This window comes from Pocillopora verrucosa, chromosome 3 (genome assembly GCF_036669915.1).
Source record: "Pocillopora verrucosa isolate sample1 chromosome 3, ASM3666991v2, whole genome shotgun sequence".
In the NCBI taxonomy this organism is placed as follows: Eukaryota; Metazoa; Cnidaria; class Anthozoa; order Scleractinia; family Pocilloporidae; genus Pocillopora; species Pocillopora verrucosa.
In genome coordinates this window covers 26570714-26592575 of record NC_089314.1, presented here as the reverse complement: position 1 = coordinate 26592575, position 21862 = coordinate 26570714, and the positions used below count along the sequence as shown (strand labels likewise).

Genomic DNA, 21862 nt, shown 5'->3' with positions numbered 1-21862 from the left:
AAACCCTCCAAATCAACTCTACTTCGAAGATTCGGTTTTTTCGCGAAAACAAAACCGAAAGTTCAGTGTCTTAAAACTCCCACGCCAATTTACATGCGAGATGCCTTAAAGGACAAGAAAAACTTATGAACATTCATTAAACCAGACAAGACTTGGGCATAAAAAATCAAACTGAATGAACTATTTGATCGAATATCCTCTTAAAAATTTGCGACAATAGAACCCTGTTAAGAATTCTTCTTTGAATATAGTTTTCTGGAGCGCTAAAAAATTCGGAGATATCAACTAAATCTTTCTTTTACCCTTAAACGAATAACCAATGCAGAATGTTTCACAAGCAAGTTCGTAACCTCGAGTTACTATTAGCTCAATAAATCCGCCTGTAAAGCTAAACAAATATGAGAAGTGAGTTGTGATTCGTATGAAATAATTCTTTTTTACATCTACCACAGCCTTTATAGAACGCGCCGCAAAAAAAAAAAGACTTTTTGCACTTTTAGTCAAGGACGTTTGATATAAAAAAAAAACTGCTAAAAAGGAGTACACGAAATAATTATTTATGTTTCACACGTGAGCTGTCGATACAAGCGATGGGAGTCTTAGGAGACTACTCAAAAAACAAAGAAGATTCATTAGAAACTTTTCTTTTCTACGCTAACGACCAGGGAACAGAATGTCAACTAAGGTTAATTTCAAAAGGAATTGCAAAAAAAGACCCTCCTTATTATGATTAAGAACCCATTTAACTCCTATGAGCTTCAGAAATTAGGACCAAACACTACGATTAAGAAGGAAATATAAATCTTATGTGACAGTACTGCCTTCCTGTAGTACGACATAAAATCAGTTAGCGTGGCTGAGAAGAAAAAAAAAACAGTGGTATACTGCACACTGTGTGCTTTGGAGACAGATAACTTTGGCCTGGCTGGAAACTAAAGATGCGAAGATTATTTGCAAGAAGTTAACAATAGCGCGGATTTTTCCTTGCGAGATCGGGTCGTTAGGGATTTAACTTCCTTCAGGAACACAGCTCTTGAATAAATTAAGTGCTCTGTTTACCTACGGGGGAAAAAACAAAACCGGTTTGTTCTGAGGTGACACGCAACAGTTCAAAGGAAAATAGTGAGTACTTAAGAGAACACTTTCAAAGGAAGGCCGAATGTCACCGACTTTACTCGATAAACACTAACTTCGGGCTACTTTTCGGACACTGACATTTTAAACTTTGTTCAGATTTTGCCTGTCTCTAAACATGTTTTCATTATTGTTTTATGCAGCTACCACACAAAACATGTATAGGTGAGCGCTCACTATTTTAGCAACAACTCACTAGCAACTTACATAACTGGAAACGATTTTTTTTTTCTGTTGCCCAAGTCGGTTCATTCATTCTCAGAATGCAGTAAATTCACTTGGTTACTCCAAGTTCTTCTGTTTCCAAGGTAGTATGCTAGGCGAGAGATCGATAGTTTCTTGTCGAAACTATCGATCTATCACCCACGCGTAGCTTCCAACTAATTATACAAAACCTAATTTTCATCGGCAGCACTTTACGCTCTTTAATCCGGCGCGGAGGCGGTGGGAAAAAAAAGGGAATGGAGTCTTCCTTTACGAGAATGACGACGCGTTGCCATTGCCGTAAGAATTATTGTTCGGAAAGTTTCGTGGAATTCCCGATATTTGAACATAAAGCGACATATCCTGAGCATTTCAAGAAGAATTGACGAGGGTTCCTCCCCTCAAAACGAATTCCTCACGAAACACATGACATATACACCCGTGGTATAAATGCTTGTGATATCAACAACTGAAACGAAACTAAACTGGACTTCGTCTTCCACCGAAAAAACTACATAAGTTAAATAAAAAAAGAGACTATCACACATCGTCTGTCTTAATGAAAACAAACCAAGTCATTCACATTTTTGCATTGAAATCCAGAGGAAATAAAACGAGTGATATCAATTTCAACGACATTCTTAGTAAAATTCTAACAGAGTTTCATGTTTCACAAATGATAAACGAGATCTACCTGAAAGGAAAATGCCCTATAAAGGCGAACTACAAAACAACATGCGCGATGTTGTGGTTGTTGTTTCAACTTTGGTATCTTTTCTGTGTTGAAAAAATGTTTCCTCGGAGAGTTGCGACTGAACTGCGCCCTATTTTTCGGTTTTTTTGAGGGGGAAAAAAAAAAAAAAACTGAGCGGGTCGACCTCGAGAAGTGCAGGAGACAAGCTGTGCTAATTATAACCTCCTCGTATACAAGACTTCGCATGACACAATGAACACACTTGAATACACTGAACGTACCTGGCATTTCAAAGTATTAAAGTCACGCGGAAAGACGAACTGAAAATAACGCTTCCATTTACTTTACTGGTTGAGTGGGCTGGTGGGGTGGCGAAAAGTGTGCTGAACTTCCCCTCCCCTCCCCACTAACACACATTTGGCATGAAAGGGACAAAGGAATAACGTAGATCTTCATGTGTAATACACGGTCTATACACGATCTACACACATGTACTTGGCTACTGAAAAGGTTGTCTCTAAAAATCACACGAAAAATGTCCTCCTAAGGTATCAAGCTCATCTAAAACCATTTTAGGCAAATACCCTTGACTCGTTTAAATACAGACGCAAATAAGTATCTGTACCACCTTAGGGAAGCAACTTGGTCGCCCACAAGAATCAAACTTTATGTCAAGTCTCGAAAAAAGAATGTTTTTTTGTCGTCTCTCTTTGCACGCAGCGCACTTGGTCTTGTGATCCTGATAGTATGCAAGACGTGTGCCAAACATGACCAAAGAGCATGGGCAAACGCCCCACGCGTCTGGTCTCACGGGCGCGCGCCATCGTTAGGTTATGAAAAGTTATTGCTTCGCCTCCTGTTGCGAAGATTTTACGGCTACATATTTTCTTCAATTCTTTTAAATTCTTTCTGTGAAATTGAAATCTCCTTGAGACATGTTTTGAAATAATTAGTTTTTAATTTTGACTCTTTCACCTTTGAAAGCGACATCATAAATATGTAATTAGACAAACTCGATAATTTTGTCCTCAGCTCCAGATGATGGCCAAAAGTATGGTTAAGTGGAAACTGTTAAAGTTTCCACCTTTTCCGTGGGCGGAACAATGGCAAGAACTGATTGAAAATGTCCACGAGTCTACAAGTTAACAAGATTGGTACAAAAATAGCAAACAACTGCTGCAATCTATAGGTTAAATTAAAAGAAAAACATTAAACTGTTTGGCCGAGAACAAAGGTTGCGCCTCGTTACAAAAAAGTTTGTTTAAGAATGTAAATTTTTAAATGAAGTTTTTTCGTTGTTTATGTTCAGAGCAATTCATATAATAAAGCTATGGACTGAGTGTTTTTATTTATTGTCTGTATTTTTCATGAATTTTCGAGAGAAATGGTAATGATATATACACGACCATTTTTCAAAATTCTTTCAATTTGACCCCTGTGGCATGTGATCCTAAGCGCTCAAAAAGTCAAGGCTAGAAAAAGATTACCATTAATAAAAACAAACGATAGGAAAATAGAAATTCGTAAAGAAATTTCGGAGATTAAAGGGAGGATTTAGAAAGGTAACAAAGGAAAGTAAATAAAATCATAAGAGGAGTCGAAAAAGGAGAATTATCTTCATCCTTTGCGACAAACGGAGAAAAAATCCGCCGGATGGAAGTTTACATATGTCAGTGTTGACTCGATTCAACCAGTGTGTTCCTGAGAATGGTAACAAATGAATAAACATATAGCGAGATTTTAATGGCAGAAAGTGACGGATGAAAAGTTAACTCGTCGAGTTTTGACAGTGTAAACGGTTCACCTGACAGTCGGAGCAAGTGAACAAAGTGTCGAAATGATTTCTGTGAAAAGGGCTATTCTGTAAGAATTGATCTGAGTCCAATTCAATGTTTCGTTCTTATTCTTGAAATAACTCTTGCAATATGTAGGAGAGATGGAACTTGACTATTTCAGTAAGAAGGAAAAACGAAGTTCACAACTTAAAAAAAAAAAAAAAAAAAAAAAAATGGATCAAAACAGCGTGGGCAATGCACGCCGTGATACCTTGTCGTCACGAAGTTTGTATTTTTGGCATACAATGCAACTCAGTCAAACAAAAAAACCAAAATGCATTTGAAAATGGTGCGTTTTTTCCTCATTGTTTCAAAAGTGCGTCACTTCTCCTCGGTTGACGACATTCGGTTTTCTTTGTGAAACAGTAGGTGAATAAATATTTTTATTTTGACCCAGTCAGAGTCATTTATAATAAAAAAAACGTTTCACGATATAAATTGACGCGAAGATTGGCATGGTAAAATATAAGCTTAACGCGAACGAAAACTTATTTCCAATTGTAGTTGTCACGCATTCGCTTTATGTTAGGATCAAGCACTTTCTACAGCATGTACTCAATAAAGGTGAAAAACAAATTTTTACTCGAAAGTTAAAGACTAGAAAAGAAAATTATATTAAGAAACGATAAAAGACGATGAATGCAATTTACCCTTGATTGTGAAAGAAAGGAAAATTTCCTTCAACACACTTGTCACGAGCATGGCACAAAGAGAAACAAATCTGAGTTAATTTTGTTCGAGATCATATTGTTTCTGGGCAACAGTAAGGATTCGTAGTAATCGACTCGTTTCTAGTGCTCCGCGTGCCACGCGCGACACGCGACACGCGCGAATAGGCGCCAGAATGCACGCACAAAGCTCCCAGATCCGAAGTCACTCGCGAGGTCAACCGCTACACTTTCAAACACTTAACGCATTTATTTACAACAACTAGTATAGTTACAACTCTCGACCAAAACGTAGGTCCAGCTTCGCCGATTCCTCTAGAAAACTACTTCATTTGATTTTCCTTTTCATACATTTAACTTTGAGACAATTTAAAAGCCTTTAAACACCCGATTCTAACATTAGTTTCACGAAACGAACGATAAGAGAATATTTTAGGCAAGTCAAGATATCTGTCGACGATGTTGTAAAACCCTTAAATTTTTTAGCGCGACGGCTAAAACAACATGTTGTAGGACAAGAAGAATCTTTCTGGTACCTTACAGTTGACCGTCCCAGGTGTTATAATTTCAAAGACAAAGTGAATAAAAAAAAACTATAACCAATAAAATAATGTTGTATAACAGTTTCTCCTTATGTATTCCGTCACATAGTACAACACGACAGATGTAACTGTGGCAGCCTAGTTTTTAATCCAGTTCGTTTAATGAGAGTTTCTCATTAAAATGCTAATGAGTCCGATCATAGTCTCGCAAACGTTCAATCACGAGTGCTTCTGTCTAATCAAATAAAATTCTACAAGAAACTGAGTCATTAGTTAAGGTTCGACGTTGCAAATAACGACAAACTAATACTTAATGCGATGATAACATCTCGTTCGGGCACCATGTTGGTTACCGACCGTAAACCCGAGCGAACCCGACATCGCTCCGGGTGCTGTGCCGAAAGTCCTTGGAAGACTCCTGCAGGGGGCACCCGCTCTGTCCAACATGTCGCCCGAACAAAGCGCTTGTCATTTCATAGACTTTTCTTAGCCGAACACTCCATGGAGGTAAAAACCTGACCAACGTCTCTTGCGTCCCATTGACACCAAGGTAATGGATATAAAATAAATTTCCATCATGGTCTTAAATTATTTTTCATACCTTGTGCATTCCTGTGCCCAAACCTCGACTACGCCCGCAATAGAAATGTGTCAAAACTGCGTACAAACCGTGTTAAATAAGTCCCAAAGCTTTCAGCGCTATGTTGGCCGCAGTCTGCTCTGAGCCTTTCTTAGTGTTACAGCCGTTACTGGAAAACGATCGTCCAGCGACATGAACCGTACAAGTAAAGACGCCATTTTCCCTTTGACAGGAGTAAACAGGTAGTTCTATCTTGGACTTCTGGCAGTATTCTTGCAGTTTGTTTTTGTGCGACGTGAAAGTAATGGTTGGTTTGGCTACGTCTGCATTAAGAGTCTCTGAGGCTGTAGGGTCGGAATTGTTCTGGTCTGTAGGTACGAAAGGGTTGGGCGCTGTGGATGTAGAGATCGGTTGCACTACTGCTGCGTTTACTGAAAATCGAAAAGGCAAAGAAATGTTAAGAGGAAAACTACTGTGGTGAAAATGCAAGACTTTATACTTGGACGTATGAGTGGAATAGAGCAGAATCAAGAATAACACGGAGAGTTGGGTAGTGGTGATTTTTCGTTGAAAAAGAAAAAAAAAACGCGAAGGACAAAACTCAACGAATAACACGCCTTCAAATGGTTTAATTTGTGGCTCTGTTTCTTGTTTCGCAGTCCATTTGCTATGTGTACGGAGGATTAACACGTAAAGCTACATTCAGTTCTCAGTGCCGATTTTTTTTATTTGGATGAACCAAAGTGGTTTGTCCCCACTGGCTCACGAATTTCGATCAGATATGTCAGCTCCGATGGCTGAGATTTCCGAGGTGATCGGGTTGTCAGTTGAGGATGGTTGTTTTTCACTGGAGATTAAACTTGAGATCAAAGCCAAGCAGATCTTGCCATGACTTCATGTACTGCGCATGCTTGTTGTAAGGCGTCTAAACCACTCGTTAAAATCGGTCAACTAGTGTTAAAATAATAATAATAATAATAATAATAATAATAATAATAATAATAATAATAATAATAATAATAATAATAACAACAACAATAATAGTAATAACAAGGACAGCATCAATTTTAATAATAACAAGATCATTAATAAAAACAATTATAATAAAGAAAAAATCATAAGTAGCCACTTTTAATGCTTTTGGCACTTAAAAAGCGATAGGGCAAAGAGCCTTAAAACCGCATGAAATTGGACCTTGGTGCAACCGGAAAATTACCTCGTCTTGAGGTCCAAATTGGATTAACTATTTTCGTTGCAACAGGTGTTTCGACAATGAACACCGTAAGAAACGACTCAGAGATTGTTTCAAAGTTACGACACAAATATGAGAGATCGAAAAATTTCCGTCAGACCACCTTCTTTTATGCGTCAATTTAGGATAAAAATCAAGAAAATCTTAAAATAACTCTGCAAGAGCCAATAATCCGCGCTTTTTAAGCTGGAATATAACAAGTTGTGCTCGGAAATTGGGGTTGAGATTCCTGTGAGTATGCGTTTGTTGGGTTGGGTACCCTGCTCATATCCCATAATAGACCTTGTCAGCAATAATGAACGACTGCAACTTAACCAGGGCAAATAATTTTGCTTCAATTTTCCAATTGACTCTGGATCGGAAATTACAAACGCCCCTTGATTAACAAGAACATCCGGCTATTAGCGTAAAAACGTGATATTTTTGCGACCAATACCGGAAATTCCAAATCCACATAATGGCAGTTGAATTAGTACATCTCATTAACGTCTACTTCATCCATCAGACAGACATAAGAGACGCGCGAAAAGTAGAGAAGGTCAAATGTTAATGTCTAGAAACTAATGTAAAGGGCTCGTACCGAGGCTTTCGTACTGCAAAACTAACAACTTTAAGTAGATATTCCAAGATATGCTCTCCTGGATTGAAGATAAGAGTGGATTAAAATGTGCTGTTGCAAATGAGCACCGCAAGGTAACCCGACACCTCGCAGTCGGAAGCGTGTCATTGAAGTAGCCATGGATCGGACAAATGAAAGCTTCCTTTGTTAAAACACTTCTTAAAACAACTGAATACGTTGGCAATACAATTATGAACTCTGTACCCACGGATAAATCTCAAACAAGGTAAAATTTAACTGGAGTATCTTGCTACAAAGTTTGCTTGATAGTAACTTTGATTTGTGGGTGTTTAACGCTTCCGTCTCAAATAAGATAAATCGTCGCGAACCCTGCTTAGGTCAGACAAGGTTTTAGACAATAAGTATTATGGCCACGCGATAAGCTGAAGAAGCCTGTCTGGGGGTCAAGTTTACTTGCACCTTTACAATTGTCTGACAAAGATAAGAATCTAAATCTAGGCTGTGCAAAAAATTGGCTATGGTCCTCGATTTATGTCGCAAATCTCCGTATTCTGAAATACCGTTTGGAATTACAAGTTAATAAACAAGGTTGGAAGGATTAAGAAGATACGCCACACCAGGTAAGAAAAACTTTGAACACAACAAAACGACTTCAGGGATGATAAATGAACTATAAGTCTCAATTTCATCTTTCAAACCTTCCGTATTACCTCGGTTCAATTTCTTTTCTTAGACATTTCAAGATAGCAGCATTTTCTATTTCCAGCAATTCACGCTTTTTGAAAAAATGTGTTACTACTGTTGTCTGGGATTAACTCCTGACTTCGACACAACATTTGTCAATTCACATACAAACGAAAGGCACTCAACACCGGCATTTAATTACTGTTGAGGCATTGCTTTCACGTCTAGGAGGTATTTAAGGTGAGGGGGGATCAGATTAAGGCGAGCTCAAATCGTTTTGATACAAACTTGATTAACCAGTCATCGAAGAAATTGCTAAAATGTCACTCTTGACAATACACGCCCACTGGTTGCAAGTCACGTGCGAAGATATACCGCTGAACTCAGCGGGGTGAAGCGAATGAACAACAAGTCCACCTGCCTCCTGCGAGCAAGGAGAGCATTGCATTTGTTTAATTATCAAGATACGCGCCCTACCTTTCCACTCAATCAAATCTTCTCTTGCAAGCGATGGAGAGCATTGCATCTGCCTAATTGTCTAGACACGCGCCCTACGTCTCCACTCAATCAAATCTCCTCATAAAAGCGAAGGAAAGCATCGCTTTTGTCTCGTTGTCTAGACACACACCCTACGTCTCCACTCGATCAAATTTCCTCATGCAAGCGAAGGAGAGCATTGCATTTGTCTCATTGTCAAGACACGCGCAATACGTTTCCACTCGTTCGCAGTGACATAACAGCGAAGACCTGAAGGTGAGAATAAATGTCGTCACTTGCACCAGGTGGCCCATTGTGCGGGGTTATAGCAAGATTTATGCCACTCCCCTTGTAATGAGAAGTCTGATGCAGGTTACCCCGAAGCATTCCGACAGGTAACTTTCACAGTTTGCCGGTATCCATGTATATATGGAATGGGATACCATGAAGACAAAGTACCTGGCCCATAACACTACGCTATAGCCTTGGGCAATGGGGAGTGGACGCAAAATGTTTTCCTAAGGCTGAACGGAAAGAGGCCATGATGCATAGACACGTGACAGACGTGACGGACGTGACAGAGACAACACCACGTGTAGAGCACACTGAGGAGACGCGCAACAGAGACGTGAGGCGGGACATATGACAGGGATGAAACAGTCACATTTACAAACTACTGGGAAAAGGTTAGAAAACAATTTTGGTTACCAGTCGAAGATCAATATGGCTTGGTCCCAATTTCTCACGTCGCTGGGACAAGATTTCATCATAATTATAACTCAAGGTAAAGGCGGCAACGGGAAAAGAGGAAAAGGACTTAAAAATACAGCGCAAGTGGAGTATGGAGACATGCAGTGCTTTTCGTAGCATGAATAGAGAAACACCATCAACAAGTCAATTTAACCCCAGGAAAATTTTGCATTTGCAAAAGAAAAAAAAAAAGAAAAACACAGCAAGACTAGAGACGTGTCGCAAGTGACTACTTTCTGTTACGTCCTTTGCATGTGTTTGACACATGAGGACACCAAGGCAACAAATGACAGGTGCGTTGGTTACGTGAGTCTCTTGTGTGCATACCACAGAAGAGCTTCGGTATGGTTTGTATAGATTCGACTTAAATTTTCCAACATGGCTAGTCGAAATCCGTGATAGTCTTCTTCATCCTTTTTGACATTTAGTTTACTCCTGCCCATATGGTATTTGCCTACTCTCGACTGCCCCTACTTTTAACATTTATTGACTCCAAATAATGGGAATTTTCAACGAACGAGGAGACCTGAGCATGCATGGTGGCAAGCTATCAAATAGCATCAATACCTGCAGCTTTTTCAGATGTACTGCAACCATGGAGTAAACATTTCTCGTGACTGTTGTTCATTGACAGCTTGTCGTCAATTACATAGAAGGATGTGATATCAAAGTTATGTAGTAACAAATCAAGCTGTGGGTCGAATTGGTTTTATGAAAATAAAAAGGTTTAAACCAGATTCCTTCACGGGAAAAAAGAACCCTCTAAAAATTTGCCTCACTCCCAACGTGAGGCTTGGTAGCTCAGTTGATTCTACCACACAACAGGTAATTGGGGGGAAGCATGGGTTTGAATCACATCAAATACTGGAATTTTTCAGGATTTCTTTCTGCAATTGTTGAAATTACAGATCACCTGTGAGAATCATTGCTTTACTTAAGAGTTTAAAACCAAGTCATACTGTTGTTTCGTAATCTAAAATCGAGGAATTCTTACTTGTAGTAGTAACTGCAGTGGTAGATGCCTCTGTAGCAATGGATTCTGACGGTTGATCCTGTCCTGAGGTGAGCTTCTTGCATTGTTCCATATAATCCTGATAACTGGGTGCCGGAGGAGGACACTGGTTCAGAAAGTGTAAAACAACTTGTGCAGCATTCTGTTCCGATTGTTTTTTTGTGGGCTGTGGTCCATTGCTTTTATAAACTTTTTTGTTGAAAACGACAGTGGTAAGGAAGCCCTTTCCGTTTTCCACTTTATCAGTGTCATAAGATGGAATTGAAAGACGAAACTTTTGGCAAAATTCATTCAGTCTGCTCTTGTAGGAAGTAGCCACAGTGGAAGTTGCCTCAAGTTTTAATCTCTTTCCAGCTGGATCAAGCACAATGCTGTTGTCTACGGCAGGCCGCTTGATGACTGCAAAGAAAGCAGACCACGCAAGATGTATTAAAATATAGGGCAGAATAATTCATGACATTTCAGATCCACCAAAACAGGCACAAGGTACTTTACACCAGCTTTGAGCCATTTTGAACCCAAAACTTCCTTATAACTACCTTTCCAGTAGAAATAATGTGAATGCAATCATTCATGTTTCTTGTTTTCCTCTTGTCTAATAGAAAATGACCATGAAAGTCTTTTAGACTAATAAAAACTAATAGATTTAATTCTTTTAACATAACTATCTATGACCCACGTCTTTCTAGCCCTGGAAAAAGATACTGAAAAATTTCATGAAACTACAGTTTTCCAAGAACCATATGAAGGATATTCATGTGGAGTGAAGAATGATTAGCCCCTCACCCCCTTACAGATAACTGTTGTAATAATAATAATAATAATAATAATAATAATAATAATAATAATAATAATAATAATAATAATTTAATAATAATAATAATAATAACAACAACAACAACAATCATTATCAAATTTTCAAACCTAGACATTGCATTAAATAATGTTCTAATTGGTTCACTCAACTCTGGTTATCAACTCATATTCTGAGTCACCCTATAAGGAAATGCATTGCTATGTTTGGAGGCTGAAAATATTCAAACATCCAAGAATGTACTAATAAAATTAAAAAAACACAAACAAACAATTACTCCATTAATGCTTTTCAGGTGCAAGATTGGTTACAGCAAACTCAGCAATATGCACCTTGTTGCCTATTTACCATCTCACATCCAACGCACACTCACAGGAAAATTGTTAATAACTACAATCCTCATGGAACTGTCAAAGGTGTTCACAGGCTGAAGCCCTCTGAGATAAGACACATATAACTGTAATTATAGCCAAAACTCAACTTAAAAAAGAAACTACATGTATACCTGCAGCAGTTTTAACATCAAACTTGACAGAGGCATCAATTAGGCCCAGAGCCATTAAAGCAGAATATGCAGCCCCTTGCTCGGCCTCCTTACGCTCTCCTTGAACACCAGTACTTTTGAAAGTACTGTTTGCAACCTCAACTTTTCCTGAGTAACCAAAGCTATTTTTCCAAGTTGTGTAGGAAGGGACTGGTAACTGCTGCTTCTGGCAACATTCTTGTAAACTGTTCTTGAATGAAATGAAGTCAGGATTCCCAGGTACTGCAGCAACAAGACAAACCCAGCAACAGGTAAATAAAAAGTGACAAGACAAGGTTAAAAAAAAGGGATAACTGGACAGGATTTTACCTAAAACCTGACCACTTATCCAGGTGGAAAAGATATACAGCTTTTTTGAGAAATGTTGTCAGAAAAAAAGGACAAAATTGCAAGCTGCAATCTCGGAAGGTAATAACAATCTGATAATAGGTGAGTTTCAACGAGTGAAATAAACAAATATTCATCAAACCCGCAATGCCTGGTCCTTTCAGAGACATTTTCTCAGATTTCCCTGAAATTCTGAGGTCAAGGAACTGTGACCTGGAAACTGCCAACAATACCTTTTGGGGTTGTCATGGGCACTTTTACCTTAAACCCTGTCAACCCTTTTCAAAACAGCTGTATTCGTTCTCATCACTATCTGCCCTCAGAGGTAGTGTTATTGTGCTCTTGTGCAATAAACTATACATGAAATTAATCTTACTAGCACTCAAGCTCACATACCTTCCCAAACATCAAGTGTATCGTCATAAGATATTCAGTTGAAAAATCAACAGAAACCATTTATAGCAGGTTGATAGCATTTTAAGAGAACTCTGCTAGTCACATTGCACAAACCAACTCATAATTAATATTTTATGACTGAAGTATTTCACTGAAAAACGTAATTCCAAGTAATGTCATGCCTTCCTCACAGATTGTGCTTTAAAAAAAAAGAGGAGGTAAGAGCACCTTCATTCAGCTGACTAGCAAGCTTCAGTGTTATCATGCCCCCAAGAGAAAAAAATTGAGTTCAAATGGAAAAGGCAAAACAGTGATCATGACTTTCTACAGGATACAAGCTTTTTCACCTTGACTTTGTACACCTTTCATTCTGAGCTGTTTGCTGGCAAAAGTGAACTATCTACTTTTAAACTCTTTCATATTCAATGAGATGTAACACTTGTATTCTGTTGGAAAGACTTGATAATTCTGTTTTAAATTCCCCACCCCAGCCAGGTAAGGTTCAAATTTCCCACCACCAGGGCACAGACAAAGGAAAAATGCCTGTGGGTTGCCTGGGGGTGGAGGGAGGGGGGGAAATTGAAGCTTCTTAATGATCAGCACATTAATTCTGTGGTGTTCTGTGTGTTTTTGCACTAATTATTGTTCAAGTACCTTTGACAACACTAGGCTGTGTCTTTTGCTTGTCCTTTGCACCATAGTTATTCACATTATTCCCTTTTCCAGTCTTTGCATCTGTATTTGTTGATTGAAAATCTTGTTTCTGTGGCAATGCTGCATTAATGTTGTTTCCAGCAGCCTCTGTTGAGGTTTGGCATTCTGTATCTAACTTCCCATTCCTGATAGCATTCAGCCATTTGGCCAATCCTTTGCTAGTATCATCTGACAGTCCTGATATATCCTCTTTACTGTCTGCATTACCATTAATATTGGAGACACATATTCCTCCTCTATATGTAAGAGTACCCCTTGCTGCTCCTCTAAATCCATTGGTTCTGCCCCTAGTCTGTCCTCGTGTGATAGGCATACCCCTTGCTGCACTTTGAGCTCCCCTAGTTGTAATGGCTGCACCCCTACCCCTTGGGGCTGGAGAAGACCCTCTTCTATTATTTACACCCCTCATCATGGCACCCTTTGCTTGATTTGTACCTCTTGTAATCATAGCTCTTCTTTTAGGAGCCTCACCCCTTCCACTGAGTGATCCTCTACCAGGAATGCCACCACGTCCAGCTCTCCTTCTTCCTCTAGGTGGTCTATTTGGAAGATAAGGAGGAGGAGGGGGAGGAGGAATATCAAAGTCATCATCAGCAAATGAAGATTGTGGAGCAGGACGAGGTGGAGAGTCACTTTTCCACGGTGGGGTTCTTTGAGGATCATCATCATTGAATGGAGGAAAGGGTGGATGATGTGGGGGCGAGTCACTTTTCCATGGGAGGGTTCTGGATGGACCATCATCAATAAATGAAGGAGGACGTGGGTCCTGAGGAGCTGACCAACCAGGTGGCGGGCAGCGTTGTGGAGGAGAGTAATCATCTGCCCATGGTGGATGTCTGGGTGGACCATCAAACTTGTCTCTTATCCAAGGAGGAGGTCTTGATAAATGTGGATCATCCCGAAATCTAGGTGGTGCCCTTCCTGAGGGAGGAGGTGGTGGGTGATCAATCCTGTCATAATATTCAGGTGGTGGTTGTGGTGAGGGAGGATGCGACCTGTTGCGTGATCCCCATTGGGGAGGACCTCCCCTTCTTCGCATTAAAGTTCCAGGATGTCAGAGGGTGTCTCTACAAGAGAAAAAAAAACAATCTAAAATTCCATAGAGGTCTTGACAGACAACAACTATTATAACAAAGACAATACACTGAATCAAAATATGGTGTGTAATTTGAATGCCATTGTTCTGGACTGACTAGCCTCTCAAACATGTGATCATCCTTTTGTGTTTCCACCTGAAGATGAAGCTAGTCACTCCAGAACAATTACAATTCAAATTAGATGCCATATTTCAATTTGGTGTATATTTGGAGAATATCTAGACAAAGTGGAGTAATTACAGATACAAATTACTAGTCATGGTAATTTTGAAATCAAAAGATATAAAATTAAATTACAAAACGTTTCCTTAGATTGTAGAACAATCTCATCCTTTTCCTTTCAGCCACATTTGAAAAGTGTGAGCTGAACAAGAGTTCCACATGGGTGTAGTGCAATATGGAACTGTTTGTATGTTTGCACAGCAAATATGAAATGAAACAGAAAAGAACTGCAGCCCAAGCTACTGGTTATATTCTTGACTGGATCATTATTATCTAATTTTTAAGATCCAGTCAAGTGGTGGAATCATTTATAAACATTTCCAAAACCTCATCAATTGCTTGTAAACAGAAGACTATTCACTCTTTTGTTTAACCTCTTACACTCTGGCGTTATTATTCATATTCACTACAAGGTTCTCTTTACATCCCCTCTGGTACTGACAGGTTGAATTCATTTGACAACCAGCAGCTCCTTAAATTGATGATCATTACCTCTGTCCTTGTGACCTTAATGTTTGATTTAATATTTGTGCTACGAGGAGAAATTAAAACCCAGCCACACCTTGGGGGTTAAAATGTCAAAAGTCTTGGAGCTTTAAATATCCTGTCATTACAAGCAACACTTTGATGTGGAAACTGTTATAAAGGTTAACATACAATAGTATACTTTTCTTCCTTTTGGATACTTGGCAAGTGGTGCAAATAGGTCTGGTTGTTATTGTCAGTACAATTTGGAACTACTAATGTGGAAGTTCTATAGCTTCAAACACACGGACAACTGGGTTTAGATCTAGACTGCAACATTTCAGAGTCTAAAATTCGAAAGAGAGATAGAAAAACGACAATTAAGGTTACCAAGCCCTTTTCTTAGCGACCAACAACACAAAACTACAAACGTTAAGCCTTAATTCCTTCCTTAATCAAACCACGTGAATGCAACAAAACTTACAGTCTGTCCACTTATACAGAAAACAACAGCGCTAAAACCACATCAGAGTAAGCTGCACAATCCAGTATATTTCTCAGAGGTCAGAGAAACGAATAACCATGTGTTGCAATGAATACAGACGCCTTTGGATTCGCTCATTTAGTTCACTTGGAAACACAAGATGGCGAACCGGAAAACGACAAGAAGTGCGCATGTGTAACAGGAGAAAAAAAGTGCCCTTTACCTCCCGACAAAGGAGGGAAATTGTTGTATCAGGACGAAATGGCGATCGTAGTTGTGGTCTAAAGCTGTAGAATCTCGAGATCTAGCTGAGTGAATTTACCGCGAGCTTGTGCCTGAAGACTCTTGTACATAGATCATAGTGCGCAAGAAGTAAAAGCTACATCTTCCTCGGAGAAATTTTAGAGGAAAGCAATCGTTACATGGTTGCTTGGTGATGTTTTGATCGCGTCCATAATTTTACCGAGCAGATCACTGCAGGAAGGTGGCTTATCAAAGCTTTGACTGCAAAGAATCTACATACGATCCGTGAAATTCCCGTGAAAGATGAAGAAGTCCTCATCAAATCTGAATGCTTCTACTCCTAGTGAGATGAGAAGCGAGACGAAAGCAAGGTTTGCAAACATAATTTATATAGTTTCACGATCTAAAGATTTGAAAAATAGATTACGCATATTAATTACAAAGTTATAAAACGGTCGCAGAGCTTGGTTCTGATTCATCCATTAATGGATAATTCCCTTTTTTTTGCGAGTCAATTATCAGAATCGTCTGGTGGTTATTCAATAAGGCAGTTGTTTTTTCATAAGGGATGGGGAGGGGGGGGGGGCGGCACTTCTCTGAGGTGGACACATCCTTGGGAAATCAAGGGTGACCAGATGGGGGAGAGAGAGAAATAGCATCCTTCCTTCAGTATGAGGCAGACCCTAAAAGGCAGAGAGCCATGCTTGTCAGCAGACAATCAGAGCTGGCCTCATTAAAACACATAACAAAGTTAGCCCTCTTATGATCACTCTCTAGATATAAATATCAATAGTCCATTTTACAGTTGTGTGCTTGGTTGCCAAGCCTTTGAACAGGAGTGAGGCTAAGGGTGACCATGTTATGATACAAACCTTGCTGCTTTTGAAATGCAAATTAATTTGTTATCATGCTAACTAGATTCAGGTCTCTAACACAACAAGGTCACCTTCAGCCTCACTCCAAATCAAAGGCTTGGCAACTAAGTACACAACTGTAAAATGGCCTATTCTTTACACAGTCTGTTATGCTTTCCCATTAGAATTTGAGGAATAAGAGTTTTCTGTCAAATCAATTAATATCCCCTACTGATACTTATCTTTCCTCTCGTAACCTTTTTGCATGAAAATGAATAGACATTATAAAGAGAAATTTATTTTCATTCACTCCTGAGAGTGAAAGGGTTAACCCTTTCACTCACAGGATCTGTTTGTTAATTCTCCCCTCTAGCTGCTACTCATTTCCTTGTAGATTAGTTACAAGAATTTGGTATTAGATCAAGACAAAAACTTCTACCAGATGAGTTACCTGTTTGCTGGATAATGTATAGACATCATAAGCTGAGAAATTTCATGTTAATTATCTCTCACTTCTGAATTAAAGGGTTAAACTATGTACTGGTGTTACATTTCAGGGACCATGAAAACAAAGTTATAACAGAGAGGATCAACCTTGCAGAGAGACATTTCAGCATGTTACTAAAAGATTTTACAGCTTTTGCTACAGGACTGCAATCCTTGCAAGAAAAAGGCATGAAACTATCGAAGAGTGTAGATATCTTTGCTGATGATGAGTACCCATCAATGAAAGCAAGTTTAGGTGGTATCAGTGAAAGTATAGCTGCAGTGCAGGACTATATGGGAGCCCAGGTAACAAGGAATTTATAGTTCCTTTTATTGATTAAAAATCACCAATAATGTCTATCTTCACAGAGGGTTGCACAGGCTGGGTCCTGATCTTACTTCATGCACAAAGTTTAGAAAAATTCAAGCATCATGAATTTTAAATGGAAAACTATAATTTCTTAAACTGCCTTGCCTTAGTTTCTGAAAACTTCACATGTCTCATTAATTTTGGGCTAAATCATGCATCGCTTATAAACCCTTTGTTATCCTCTTCCCAGTCTTGAAAAAAAAAAGATCAAAAGGGATACCTGCAATCATGGTCTTTTGTTTGCCAAGTGGTCCTTCCCTTGCCTCTCTTAAATGTAGTTTGCCGACAACTTGACTGGATCTTTGCTCTAATGTGGAGTGGGACTATAGAATGTTTCCATTTATAATTTGTTCATGTTCTGTTATCCTTATTGTTAGTTATGGTGGACTTATTTTAGAGAACTGTTGGTGTTTGTATGTTAAGATTTCATGCTTGCCACAATTTTTATTCCTCCCCCCAGCCCCCCCTCCCCATCTTGTTCCAAAAAATTTCAATGATAAAAATTTCCTTTTTACAGGTAGACTTCATACAAGCAAAGGTTTCTCCCCCATTGTCCTTGAATGCCACAAATGTCAAACATGCCAGAGAATATGTCAAGGAACTGGCTGTCACTAGAGAAAAAGAATTAATAAAACGCAAAGCAGTGGATAAACTTAGGGTCAAAGAACCAAAGAACAAGGGAAAAATTGTATCCTTGAATCCTCTTTAAGGCAATTTCAAGGATTCTTGTTCAATAGCTAGACTTGAATGGATCCTATTAGGGACATAAATTTGTTACCTATTGAATACATACTGCAGTTTTATTGCATATTGTTCAGTGAGAATATTATTCTTAACTGTTAAACAGTCACAGGTGGGTGGCAACTTCAATTCTAGGGGATGAAGGCTTCATTTATGGTGGTATTTCAAAGGAAAATGTCCTATTTCTTATGTCTCTCTTGAAGAATTAAGAGTAGACTTCATAATGCTTGCTGATACAAAAACAGCAGTTTTTTTTTTCATTTAAATAATCTGTAAATTTTTACATTCCAGGCTGAGCAGGACCTGCAAAAGTTAACTGTTGATGCTAACCGATCAAGACAGACACTGGAAGAACAAATGGTGGAATTTGAAAGAAAGAAGATTGAAGATATCAGGGTGAGAGTGTATGCTGGTTGTAATGGTGTCAAAGGACAAGGTAGTTAGTCAAAATCATAGATCAAGTGAATGCCTATTTTTAGGTCTAGAATAAAGTATCATATCTTCTTCACTCCCATGAGTGACCAAGACAGAACTTCTCCTTACAATATTAATGTATTATTAAGGGGACAACTTTTGAGAATAAAGAAAAAATATCAGTTAAGGATTATTACTTGAAATAATACCAGATTTTTTAAATTAACATCATGAGAATTGTATCGCAAACGTTAACAGTAAAGAGAATTACTAAAGAAATCTTAGGAGTAAAAGGGTTAATGAGCTGAATAAACAATTAAGCCTGATAAACTCAAGAAATAAATGTAATTTGATAAATTATGGTATCTTTACTTTTACAGTTGGTATTTAGCAATTTTTTTCATGGTCAAATGTTGTTTCATGCAAAAGCACTGGAGCTCTATACAACTGCATTTCAAAGGTTGAGTTCCCTGGATGAGGAGCAAGACATAGAGGTATTGTTAATTCAGTACTTCAGCATGCATGTATGTGTGTGAGAAAAAAATGAATGGGCCATTTTACAGTTGTGCTCTTAGTTGCCAAGCCTTTGATTTGGAGTGAGGTTGAAGTTGACCATGTTGTGATAAAGACCAGTATCTTGTTAGCATGATAACAAAGTCACCTGCATTTGAAAAGCGGCAAAGTTTGTATCATAACAAGGTCACCCTTAGCCTCACTCTTGTTCAAAGGCTTGGCAACCAAGCATGTAACTGTAAAGTGGACTATTGGCTCATTGTGTGGGCCAGTGGGAAACAAAGCTGTTTTCTCATACATGTTTCTCTTTACAAAAACCATCAAATTGGTTGACACTTTTGGAGCAACAAGGCAATTGTTACTCACCATACAAATTGAATGTTGAAAAGTTATGGTCAACAGGACTTTTTCCCTGTCTTTTTTTCTCAACTACCCATTGCTTGATTGTTCCATCATGGTGTTTTGAGGGGAGAAGGGTTCTCCTTTAAGGAATGGTTATTTATAACCTTCAAGTTCCCATACAAAACTGTTTACAAGGCTTAAAATACCCAAAATGAAGAAAAAGGAGCCCTGCTGGCAAAGGAGATTTTCCTGCCTAAAGAAATTTTTTGTTACTTGTTTATTAGCTGTCCCCAGAATTATTGTCACATTATGATTGAATTAAACAAAAACACAAAGTGAATTTCATATAATTTTTCTTTTTTGAATTTTGTTCTCTTTTGTCCTGATTACCCATCATGCTCTTAAGTGGATTGTTAGATTTTTGCATTTCTACACTTTGCAGAGTCTGATAAGTTCTTTTTGTATTCAACTCTTGGTTATCAGAGGTAAATCAGGGGGGGGGGAGGGTGCAAGGGGGTCTGATCCTCCGCACCATCAGACTTTTGGGGTTTTTTAACACTTGTCCGACATCAAAGTAGTGCAGTGACAGGATTTATGTTACTACTCGATATGAAGTATTTAAATCGTAAGTTATTTTGAAATGATATTTTATTGAAGCCATAGTGAAAAAATAATTAAATGAAAGTTAAGGACCCCCCTATCAAAAATTCCTACATCCACCACTGGCTATGATAAACTCTCGTTGTCTCCACTTGTCCATAGGCATTCCAGAATGACCTTCATCCTGCATCATTTCCCTCTACCCTGGATGTGGCGAAAAGTGGTTCTCAGACCTCGCTAAACCGATTCAGCTCTCAAGGCTCGATGGGATCGCAACAGTCTTTAAACAGAACGGGGAGGAGTGACAGAGGTGTAGATGGTGACGAGGATACTAGCGATTTCGAATGACAGACTCTTCCTATTGGCTGAACAGAAAAAAGCACGTGCATTGGCTGAGAGAGGATTGTCAATGTAATAAACAAAGCAAGAACAAAGCATCAGTCTTTGAGAGACATAATTTTGAACCCTGTATTTGTCTTTAAGGCTCTACTAAACCTCTGCTGAGGGCTTGTTAATTTCCAGGGCTTTTAAATAGGGAGCTTTTCAGAGTGACGGAGAGAGAGAGAGAGAAGGAGGGCTCACCAAGAACTAACTCATGGAGCCGAACTGCGAGTCGTTACTTTTCCTCTGACCTATGGTTAGCCTCGATTAATATCGAGTACTGCATTTCTCTGTTAAGAAAAGCTACTTTGAATAAAACAGAAACTGACAAGACAACTTTATTCTAAAACGTAACCTAGCCTAGATGAACAGCTCCTATTAGATAGGAGGAAGAGACATAAGGCTTATGACTGAGGAAAGAGAGGCTTATTAGAGTGATTTCGGTATTAGATATATATTTATTTATTCATTTTTTAAATGTATTAAGAACCAGCCATGGACAAAGTTTAATGCATGCTATTACGTTAAAACTTACGCCGTCACGTCTTCTCGCGAAGAATGGGTAACTTCCAAGACTTTTTTTTTTCTCTTGGATGATTGATTCTACTTCGCAATATTTTTCACTCTCATTTGGCTAAACCCAGGGGGTTGCTAAGGTCATATATTATCATATGAACATATTAACATTGTTTGAATCATTTATTTATGAATTTATATTTTTTTGTATTTATTTTTTGTTTTCACGAAAGTTTTGTATTAAAAAAAAGATATTGTCACCTTAATTTAAACCTCACATCGAAGTTTTGTTACGCTTCGTCCACTCTCACACGGAAGTAAGTAAGTGCTTTGATAATTGACGGTGGAAAACTTTTAAATACCCTACTTAGCCTGTTATACATGCAGAGCATGTTTCTTCTTTACCTAATCGATTTATATAGATTGCATGGGCCGCCTACTCAACTACGATATCTTTGTGATGTTTTGGAAACTTTACAGTATATTAAACAATATATAAAACTTCTTCTCTTCTCCTCAAACATGCGAGGTAATCTGAAAAAGTGAGATCGTCATGTTAATTGAAGTGTATATGACCAATTTTATGATAACAATTTTTAAAAGGGTGATAGTTGGCTCTCGGACGCTACTCGTTTCACTCAATTTATCGAGCTTTTATCTCTTCAACTCTTTTGTTCCAAAATTCCGGATCGGGTTGTTGGTGAACGCACGATATAACTTAAAATTAATTTTTCATTCATTGTCTCACTTTGCAGCCAGTTCTACCATTATTTTCCTCTCCTTTAGTTTTACCCAATATGAAGCGAATGTTTTTATACAATACCGTCAAACTGTGAAACAACGTAAATGAGTTAGTCTGCTTTTCCTATGTGAATAAGTTTAAACGAAGTTACTTTGAGTTTGTTTCGAGGAAATTCACGCCTGACA

General features: G+C 38.5%; 2 protein-coding genes and 1 long non-coding RNA gene across 3 annotated transcripts; 2 read left to right on the top strand and 1 right to left on the bottom strand.

The window, feature by feature from the left end:
* Positions 1 to 610: 610 nt before the first annotated feature.
* On the bottom strand, positions 611 to 15667 carry LOC131772295 (uncharacterized). The gene is made up of 6 exons (XM_059088183.2): positions 15476 to 15667; positions 13148 to 14274; positions 11732 to 11992; positions 10395 to 10811; positions 2314 to 6088; positions 611 to 1059 (listed from the first exon to the last, which is right to left on the bottom strand). The coding sequence occupies exons 2-5, from the start codon at positions 14244 to 14246 to the stop codon at positions 5751 to 5753; spliced, it is 2115 nt and encodes a 704-aa protein (XP_058944166.2). The 5' UTR covers positions 14247 to 14274; positions 15476 to 15667; the 3' UTR covers positions 611 to 1059; positions 2314 to 5750.
* Positions 10628 to 13843, top strand: LOC136279738 (uncharacterized). Its single transcript, XR_010716941.1, has 3 exons — positions 10628 to 10898; positions 11522 to 12021; positions 13670 to 13843. It is a non-coding gene; the product is annotated as an uncharacterized lncRNA (long non-coding RNA).
* A 51-nt stretch (positions 15668 to 15718) lies between the features above and the next one.
* Positions 15719 to 21436, top strand: LOC131772297 (CBY1-interacting BAR domain-containing protein 1). The gene is made up of 7 exons (XM_059088184.2): positions 15719 to 16089; positions 17130 to 17364; positions 17946 to 18116; positions 18276 to 18281; positions 18461 to 18565; positions 18964 to 19077; positions 20201 to 21436. Exons 1-7 carry the CDS (start codon positions 16022 to 16024, stop codon positions 20384 to 20386), a joined length of 885 nt encoding a protein of 294 aa, XP_058944167.2. The 5' UTR covers positions 15719 to 16021; the 3' UTR covers positions 20387 to 21436.
* The last annotated feature ends 426 nt before the right edge of the window (positions 21437 to 21862 follow it).